The sequence below is a fragment of the Cynocephalus volans genome, chromosome 12, assembly GCF_027409185.1.
Source record: "Cynocephalus volans isolate mCynVol1 chromosome 12, mCynVol1.pri, whole genome shotgun sequence".
Lineage (NCBI taxonomy): Eukaryota > Metazoa > Chordata > Mammalia > Dermoptera > Cynocephalidae > Cynocephalus > Cynocephalus volans.
Window position 1 is genome coordinate 67,570,495 of NC_084471.1, and position 10,028 is coordinate 67,580,522.

The 10,028-nt window shown below is 52.0% G+C and overlaps 1 protein-coding gene across 1 annotated transcript; it reads left to right on the plus strand.

Moving 5' to 3' along the window:
• The first annotated feature begins 2,128 nt into the window (after positions 1 to 2,128).
• On the plus strand, positions 2,129 to 9,285 carry KRT74 (keratin 74). Its single transcript, XM_063115536.1, has 9 exons — positions 2,129 to 2,599; positions 3,224 to 3,438; positions 3,844 to 3,904; positions 4,396 to 4,491; positions 5,021 to 5,185; positions 6,388 to 6,513; positions 7,914 to 8,134; positions 8,578 to 8,612; positions 9,089 to 9,285. Exons 1-9 carry the CDS (start codon positions 2,129 to 2,131, stop codon positions 9,283 to 9,285), a joined length of 1,587 nt encoding a protein of 528 aa, XP_062971606.1.
• Positions 9,286 to 10,028: the final 743 nt, after the last annotated feature.

Sequence of the window (10,028 nt, forward strand, 5' to 3'; positions counted from 1 at the left end):
AGTGATGGCCATCTGGAGCAACCACCTAATGCAAGCTCCCAGTCAGTGGCCTCCTGCCCTTCTCCTCATCTCATATGTGTCTCAAAACCATAAAGACACGAGCACGAGGAACAGTCTTTGAACATGGCAGACAGTCCCTGCATCTTTGCCTCTAACTGTCGTCTCTGTCACATAGCAGGAAGTAGGGAACGTGGACTTTGAAACTAGATGCACTTGAATTCCAGTCCCAGCTCTGACTTACTAGTTGAGTGACCTCGGGCAGGGCAGGTTCTTTCACGTCTCTAAACCTCCGTTTCTTCAAGTGTAAATGAAGTTAGCGATGTGAGGTTTAAGTTAGATCTCGTGAGTGGTGCTGGGCACACTGCCTGGCCCAGGCAAAGGGAACAGTGAGCCCTAACTCATTCTGTTATGACCGTCTGCTGGAGATATAAGCCCAGCCTCTGGAGGTTTCTAAAACCCAAACAAAATTAGCCATGCCTCCTCAGCGCACCTCTGGTCCATTGTTCATAATTCTGGAGATTTGGCCCTGGATTAAGCTCTTTGTGTAAGTTCCTGTCATTGGTCTGTAGGCTCCTTAGGGTCTGGGGCCATATGCTGCTGGTCATCCCTGGGTAAAAGGACTTATACCATTTGTTGACATTCACATACCAGCACAGAAGGGAGGCAAACCCAGGGTCTGCTGCACAGGTAGCATGCCAGTTAACTTTCTGTGTGATGCTGCCCTTGCAATCTGGCTTAGAAACCACAAGCAGCCATGTCTATTATACCCTCCCATGCCCTACTACCAGGCTGGGAGACAGGGGTCCCTGGAGAAGGAGCTTCTACCACTTCCTCTGGGGCTGTGAGGAAAACCCTCTCTCTGTGAGGGGGACTGTCCTCTGAAGCAGTGGTCCAGGCCCAGCTCCCTTGCTCCTCCCCTGCCCTCCCCAGCAGCAGAATAAGTTGTCTACTATCCTCTGACTGGTCTGAATGGGGTAGGATTCCCAATTTGGTTATAGGAAGTGGTCAGAGTCCTGTATTAGGGGCAGCTACCAGACCTAGTTTTGAAATAATTTTTAACACTCCACTCTACAAGGACTACCTGAGCTATAAAGGACTGCTCCTTCCATTTCCAAAATTCAGTGGCTCACTGAAGTGATCAGGAAATTGGCAGAACATCCCACACTGAACCCAGTGGTGAAACTCAGGGGCCCCCATGCCTTGGTCACTTCGGCCATGGGGTTTTTCCCCAGGGAGTGCAGGACTGATGTTCTCCACAGTGAGACATGAGCTAATGTCCCAGCTCCTGCCTGATCTCCTGGGATAGGACAGACAACCTCACCCAAGAGAGATAATTCAACTGGAGGAAATTCCAGCTGCCTGGAAAAGTTCTCACTATTCAAAGTACAACTTCAAGGTCACCACAACCCAGGCCCTGCATAATACAGAAAGCCCCAGACAATATCCCTGCTAGGGGGTCATGCAGTCGTGGAGTAGCCATTCCCACCATCTTCCTGGAGTCATCCATTGCTGGACAGCTGTGGTCCTTAGCATGACCCAAAGAGTGGCACCCTAGAGCTTCTTTTTTGGACTAGATTTTTGGGGCTATCTTTCAAAGAAGAATCTTCTTCTTTCCAAGTCTGCTCTTCTCTAGCAAAAACACTCCAGCTCCTCAGCAAGACTGGGTAATATGGAGATGGCTTCTTTTGGAAGGAAACCTGAAGTTTTGAAATGAGTCTTCTCCTGATAAAGCAGGCATTTCCCCTGCTCATTGCTGGCAGATAAGCAAGAAGGAGGCAACACTGAAAAAATAAAGCTGGAAGATCTTGGAAGGGGATAACTCTCTAGGTCCCTAATTAGGGAGCACAGATAAACTCCAAATTAGACCACTCCAGTCTGCAAGGACAGCATATTCCACTCACTATCAGAAGGTCTTTGTTCCTGCAAAGGGCTTGGAGATCTCTATTCCACAAATTGCCCATGGCCCCCGGCCGTTCAGCAGGGGAAAGGAAATCGTGAAGAGACGCCCTTTTCAGGCATCCCAGGCTCAACAGGGATAAAAGGAGGCAGCACACTGGGTGCCCCATCAGTGTGTCCTTTATCTATGGTGACTGCTTCTCTCCATCTCTATCAACTCCATCTCTACACCATGAGTCAGCAACTGAACATCAAATCTGGTGGTGACAAGGGCAACTTCAGTGTACATTCAGCAGTGGTGCCCAGGAGGGCTGTGGGCAGCGTAGCTTCTTACTGCACAGCTGGCAAACGGGCTGGGGCTGGCTTTGGCAGTCGGAGCCTCTATAGTCTTGGGGGCAATCGGCGTATTTCCTTCAACGTTGCTGGTAGCGGAGTTCGGGCTGGAGGTTACAGTTTCGGGCATGGCTCTGGGTATGGAGGGAGCCGGGTCAGTGGCTTTGTGGGCAGTATGTTTGGCAGTATGGCCCTGGGACCTGTGTGTCCAGCTGTGTGCCCACCTGGTGGCATCCACCAGGTCACCATCAATAAGAGCCTCCTGGCCCCCCTCAATGTGGAGCTGGACCCCAAGATCCAGAAAGTGCGTGCTCAAGAGCGGGAGCAGATCAAGGAGCTGAACAACAAGTTTGCTTCCTTCATCGACAAGGTGGGTCTCAGGGGAGGAGGATAAGGCAGTCTGATGAGATACAAGCAATGTTCCTGCTGCCTGGCAATGGACTGGGCACTGTGGGTGGGAGGGTGCAGCTGGGCCTTGGGAGGATTCCCTGACCATAGGGGAGGAGACAGATCTGTAAGCGAGGTGGAACAAAGGAATAAATAAAAATGGGTTGCCTTCTTTGGATTTTTACAGAGAAGGGTGGGAAATTGGGTGAAGGGTAGCACCCTGGGAAAGAAGTAATGGGTTTCTGAAAGGTAGCTGGATGGATCTCTAGCTCTTTAAAGACCACGAAGGGCTAATAGAATCAGCAGTATTCAGAGGGAAGGGCTCATGGCACGGAAGAAGCACTTAGCTGAGACATAAGGAAGAACAGCTCCTGGGACCAGAGTCAGGAATAGAAGGTGGCTGTGAAATCTCCTTCAGTGAGTGCTCAGTGATTGGTTGTTCAGAAGGCTATGGAATGAGCATTCGCATGGGATGCCAAGGGTGGAGGGTCAGGATTTGAGCAAAATGACTCTACAAAACTCTGTTTAACCTTGGGAGTCAGTGGTGGATGTCCTGGAGCATGGTAGCATCCATGGGGGTCAAGGTGTCTGTTGATGTGTGTTCCAGGTGCGGTTCCTGGAGCAGCAGAACCAGGTGCTGGAGACCAAGTGGGAGCTGCTGCAGCAGCTGGACCTGAACAACTGCAAGAAGAACCTGGAGCCCATCTTTGAGGGCTACATCAGCAACCTGCGGAAGCAGCTGGAGACGCTGTCTGGGGACAGGGTGAGGCTGGACTCAGAGTTGAGGAGCATGCGGGACCTGGTGGAGGACTACAAGAAGAGGTGAGCAGGCCCCACCAAGGTCCACAGGTCTCATTCCCAGTGGTGATGGGCTCACCTAATCTCCATGCCATTTTCTTTTTAGGAGGGGAGGAACTCATATCTCCTTCTCTGGTCATGGGGAAAGGGCCTCTTTGATGAGAACTTCCTCCCTGGTTGATAGAAGGGAGTTCCTATACTCATTGACCCATGGGAAGGTTCAGTTGCTGGCTTGGGGAGCCCAATAGGTCCCTGAGTATTTTCCTCAGATGTGTGTGAGGTAACCCAGGGACATCTTACTCCCACCACTAGCCTTTTTGGTTCTCCCCCCAGGACCTCCTGCTGGGGATTCTGCTTGCCCAGCCAGTGGGAAGAGTTTACTTGGCCAAGGGGACTGAGGCCCCTGCCATCTTCTCTTCCTGCCCACAGATATGAGGTAGAGATTAACCAGCGCACAGCTGCCGAGAATGAGTTTGTGGTGCTCAAGAAGGTAAGGGAGAGAAGAGCCTATGGACTTTTGTCTCTGTCACACCCCATCCTCAGCAACTTAGGACTCAGGACTTCAGCCTGGGCCACCTGTGGAGCGGACTGGTGCCTGAATGAAAGTAGAGTCATAGTCCTGGCCTTCCGTGAGTTGGAGAGGAAGGACAGACACTCAGGACCCAGAGAGACAAACGGGAGAGAATTCTGGTCCAGGAACTAGGCAATTGCTCAGTCTACCTGTGTGACTTGATGAAACTCACTGCCTCTCTGGGCTTTGCTTTCTCCAGGTGTAGCAGAGGAAGAGCAGACCCCTGTTCTCCTTGCCCTGTTCTCAAAGACTCAGTGCATCCAGAGAAAAGTGATATTGAGTGACTTTATTCATTGATATGCTTCCTTCTGTAGGCAAAACAATAGGGAATCAGATGGCTTTGGGTAAGGGGCAGGGTGGCTGGTGGAATAAGGTTGTGCTGACCAGTGGGTTTGGGTGTCTCTTGGCAGGATACAGATGTAGCCTACACAGTCAAGGTGGAGCTTCAGGCCAAAGTGGACTCTCTGGACAAAGACATCAAGTTCCTCAAGTGTCTGTACAATGCGGTAAGGACCCTCCTATTCCCCCAACCCTCATCCCACCTATTTCCAGCTTTGGGCTCCACATGACTCTTCCAGGGAGATGCCAATAGGAGGCATTTAGGATAAACATAATGAATGATGTTTGGATGGAAAAATGCAAAACCTTGCTCTAGGAGACCATGGAAGTACAGGATATTGGTCCTTGAAGACTGTACACACAGGAGAAAGCTGATCTTGGCCACGATAGTGGCCTTGATTACAGATGGGAAAAAATGGTCCCATGAGGTCCTGCTAAAGCACAGATTCTTGGATTCTGTGACACTGCAGGAAGTGCATCCTTCCACCTGGCGTGCATGTCTCTGCTGCCTGCTGCAGATGTGTGGAGCTTCCTGTTGCTGTGAGCCGCTCTCCCTCAACTCTGCAGACACTTCTCCAGAGGGCATGTCTTACCTCCACTTTGGCCCTGTGGCTTCTAGGACCACAGGCCCAGAGGACTGTGGGGCAGAGGAGGGATGCCAGGGGACCCTGACTCTATCCTCATCTTTCAACTCAGGAGATTGCCCAGATCCAGACTCATGCCAGTGAGACTTCTGTCATCCTGTCCATGGACAACAACCGGGACCTGGACCTTGACAGCATCATTGCTGAGGTCCGTGCCCATTATGAGGAGGTCACCCTGAAAAGCAAGGCTGAGGCCGAGGCCCTGTACCAGAGCAAGGTGGGCACTGGGTGGGTCCCCATCCTATACTGGCCCCACCTCCACCAGTGAATGGGAGAGACACATTTGTAGGCATGCTCAATGAAGGAATGCTGATAACCAACAGTTAAATTACATTCTACCCAAAAGGAATCCTCAGCAGACTGTTATCAAAGATAAATCATAAAACTAATATGGATGGACATATTCAGCAGAGAGGGACAGACAGTCCTCTGGTGGAGGAAAGAAGCAGGTGTTCCCATGAAAAACAAATGCATTTACAGGAATTGGGGCATGCTGCCACAGGGGGAAAGAGAGTCACAAATATGGAGAAGAGTAGCTATGCGGTAGGGTGGGTGGGGAGTGAGAGAAGGGCATGCCTGGGCTCTTTTCTGATCAGCATGGGAAGACTTCCAAAAGGAAGTGGAATTCCAGGATTATTATGAATAATGGAGTTCTGCTTTGGAGTAAAACCCTTGGGGCTGTCAGAGAGAAAGCCCTTCACCTGGGCGCTCTCCCGGCCTCCAGCCCCAGTGCTCCTTTCCACAGCAAGAATGGCAGGCATGGCTCATCCTCACTCTGTCTCCACCTGTTCCTTGTTCCCTGTCCATGGCCATTTTCTCTTCCCTGGAGGACTGGGCACAGGGAGGGGGAAAGATCTGAGCCACACGTCTTGAGCTGGCACCCACCAATCCTGCCTGTAACCCACCACTCCCACACTCCCAAGGATACAAGGGGCCCTCAGGGTCCCTCCCCTCTGACCCAGTTACTAAGAAAGTGCTACAGGAGACTGTAAGTCTCATGAGAGCAGGGACCTCGCCTACCGTGCTTCTGCTGTATCCCCAGCACCTGTGGCAGAACTGGGCCTCTCACTATGCCACTATACATATGTGTTAAAAGAATGAAGGAGAAGATCAGAGCTCTTCTTCCATTTAGGAAGTGCTCCTTACATCTAGGAAGGAATGTGAACTGCATCTTTCCTTTATTCAGCCCAGAAAAGCATGTAGGCCATGTGATGAGAAAGGAGCATAGGCTCTGCAGATAGGTTCTGCTTAGAGAAGGGGGTGGACTTCTTGGTCAGAACCACCACCAAAGAGCTGGAAGGATGCCCAGGTCCTGGCTCTGTCACCTCTGCTCGAGTTGCCCCTGGTTGGCTGCCGTGATTGCACAGGACCCTTCCCCTACCTTGTCTCATCACCAACTTCCTATCTCTGGGAAACCAGATCCAGGAGCTGCAGCTGGCAGCCGGCCAGCACGGTGATGACCTCAAACACACCAAAAACGAGATTTCAGAGCTGAACCGGCTCATCCAGAGGATCCGGTGTGAGGTTGCCAACGTGAGGAAGCAGGTGGGCAGCAACCTTGCAAATGCTGAGGCTCAATTTCATCCTTGGTGACGGAGAAAGTGGGGGGGCCCACTCTTTAGGGAAAAGCAAAGCTCCCCTGCCTGGGCTCAGGATGTTGGCCATCCACAGTCCCTCTTTCCCACCCTGCTACAGTACCCCTGCCATCAGAGTGGCACCCTGCTCAGAACTTGGAGGAGCCTCGAGCCTATTTCTCTGACTCCCCCACTTTACAGACAAGGCAACTGGGCTGGAGAGGGGAAGTGACTTGTCCAGGGTACCCAGATGGTGATTACTGATGCCAGCGTTAGGGTCTAGGTTTCTTCTTTCCCAGACTTTTTCTGTGTCCAACAAAACTGCCCCATTTCCCCTTCAGGTGTGCCCCAGTGAGGGCAGGCCCCGTGCCTCCACCTCCCAGTGGACATGGAACACTTGCGGGGTGCGTGTGTCAGGGACCTCTGTGGCCACCTTAGGTTTCTGCCCTCAAAGGGGGCATGGTCCAGCTCTCCCCTGCCCTGTGCCACGGTACCATTTCCATTTCACCTGAGGGATTTGGTTTCACCTGCAGGAAATCTTAAACACTGTGTCAGCGGGGAGATGATTTTAGATGTAGGGGGATTCTTCCCGTGACTTCCCAAAGAACCGGGTCAACTCTGCTAGTGATAGAATCACCAAACTGCAAAATCAGAGCCTGTCCTCCTCTCTGCACTCCCACAACCCTGCATGCAACATGGGGGAAGAGGGACAGCTTTAAGAGTCTGCATTTGGCTGACTCACAGACTTTATGAGGACTGTCCCTCCCTCTCTCAGTACTTAGCATCCCAATACCCCCTGATGTTCATTAGAGTCCAGTTGCTGAGGTTGTGGCTATAATTTAGTCTTAACCTGCTATTCTAAGGGAAAGTCCCTCACCCATTCAGGCCAGCTGTGGGAGCACTTAGACAGACCTACCCTGTAGGGTGCTGGGAGAGTCCAGGAACACTTATTCTTGGTGCTAACAGGTAGGAAGGATCCCTGTTGGGGCCCTTGGCAAGCTGTCTGATCCTTAAGAGCATCCTGGCTGGAGTCTCAGGTGTGATATTCCTGGACCCAGTGTATTTTGAACCTTTAGCCATTGGTGGCCCCCAGCCCCAGGCACTAGAAAACTTTGCAAACACTGACATTTCTTCCTGCACTTCTGAAATTTGACTGCTCCCATAGCGTTTGGTGACAACTCCTTTAAATATCCATCCGCAATAGGAAATAGGGGAGACCCAGGTTCTGGTGTTGGCTCGGCAGCTCTTGGGCCTCATCTGTAAAATGAGGGAATCCTCATCTGTAAAATGAGCTATTTAACTTGGATGATCTAAAATGTATTTTAAAATTTATTTTATGTCCTGACTATCTCCCTGTTCCTTGCCCCTCAGTGTGCCAACCTGGAGACGGCCATCGCTGATGCCGAGCAGCGGGGGGACAATGCCCTGAAGGACGCTCGGGCCAAACTGGATGAGCTGGAGGGCGCCCTGCACCAGGCCAAGGAGGAGCTGGCCCGGATGTTGTGCGACTACCAGGAGCTCCTGAGCCTGAAGCTGGCCCTGGACATGGAGATCGCCACCTACCGCAAGCTGCTGGAGGGAGAGGAGTGCAGGTGAGTGGGGGTGGGGAGGGGAACATCATGGTGCCAAGAGAGGATGGACTGTGTCTCTGCCAGGCTGAAGGGCCATGTGGGAGCCGGAAGATAAGGAACAACAGAGCTGGTGACAGCACAAGCAAGGGAGGTGGGGGTTTGGTGAGCTCAGTGACAGCTTCCTGCAGGGGGGTGTTGGATGTGCTCCAGGAAGCCCAAGTGACTGTATGGTGCTGTGAAAAGAGCCAGTGGGTCAGAGAAATCTGGGTTCAGTCACTGGCTTTGCCATGTACTTGCCGTATGGTCCTGGTTAATCATTTAGTGTCCTCATTTTCTCATCTGTAACATGGGCATTGATAGAAGGATGAATTAAAATGATATACCGAAGCAAGAGCCCAGTAAGTTCTAGCGTCATCCAGACATTTCCCCGGGGCTTTACCCTTCTCTAACTTTCTGCCTTGCAGGATGTCTGGTGAGAACCCCTCCTCTGTGAGCATATGTGAGTACCCTGGAGAGCTGGGATGGGCAGGGAAAACCAGGGGTCCTGGGACAGTGATACCACCTCCACTGCTTGTTTCACCTCTTCCGGAAGTTTCTACTCCTGTCTTGTGAAGCTTCTCCGGCTTCAAAGAAAACCTATTCCCCTTTTGTCCAATGGACACAGTGACTGAAATCATGCCCATCCCTTTCCCTCTTGTCTCTCCCCTGGGGCATGTCATCTAGAAAATGGGTTTGGAATGTGGACTTCCTAGAATCTCCAGGAGGGCAGGGACCATGTGTACCCTACGTGGTCCCCACCTCACACAATGTCTGGACCATAACAGGGTCTCAAGTCATCTTTGTTGTGGTTCTTGACTGTGGAGGGCAGTTGTGGGGATTAGAGAGGGTGTCGCAGGTAGAGGAAACCCTCAGGGACAGCAGCCACTTGCTGGCTGACACCTGCCCCCTTCCCCTGCTCTTGCCCTTCCTCCTCAGCTGTCATCAGCAGCAGCAGCTACGGCTACCACCCCAGCTCTGTGAGTGCTGACCTCGGGGCTGGCGGTGTGGTAGGCAGCTCTGGCAGCTCCCGAAGTGGGCACACCAGGACCAAAGGGGCACGCGTGGGAGACCTCAAGGACTCCCAGGGCAAGGGTGCCCCAGTCAGCACCTCAGCCAGGAAAGCCACACGATAAGCCCACAGCCCAACTAACCTCAGCACCCGAAGAAGAGGTGCCTTCACCACCACCCAAAGATATCTGCCACCACCAAATCCTCGATTGCTGAGTTTTAGGACTGTCTGTGGGACACTTGACTGTCCACATCATGGCTTATCTTATTTTCAAGTTCTGGTTGATGCCGTCTCCTCCCTGGCTCCAGTGGGTGCCATGTGGACTTCACGACTTCTCGTTTTCCTTGCTGCCTTCAGCTGGCAGGAGGCTTGGGAGGCACAAGCCATAGTCACCTTCCCGGCCCTAAGGAAGCTGTGAGCATCCTAGAGAGAGAAGAAGGGAGGCTGAGGGGAAGGGGGATAGTTTTGTTTTGTGCTTAGGCCAAGTCAGTAGTTGTCTGAGAGGTTGCTAGGGTGGCAGGGTAAACGTGGAGACCCACAGCCAGGAGGTGAGAAGTTAGCCAGCCTTTACCTGCCCCACCAGAAAAGTCTTTGCAGGATGTCTCTATTATTTAGGAGAGAGCATGTACATTCTCATGCCACCAGCTGCACCCATATTCACAAAGCCATGTGAAGGAGAATTGGGTATTTTCTGCCACCTGGTGTCACTTGCCCACCCCCTTTATTATCAGTTATAGCTACTACCATTTGTCAGGTTCCTTCTACGTGCCAGCAACCCAACACACATCACCTCTAATCCTCACTCAGTCCCGTAAGGAAGACACACTCAGCATCCTTGGGCAGATAATGAGCCTGACCCTCTGAGAA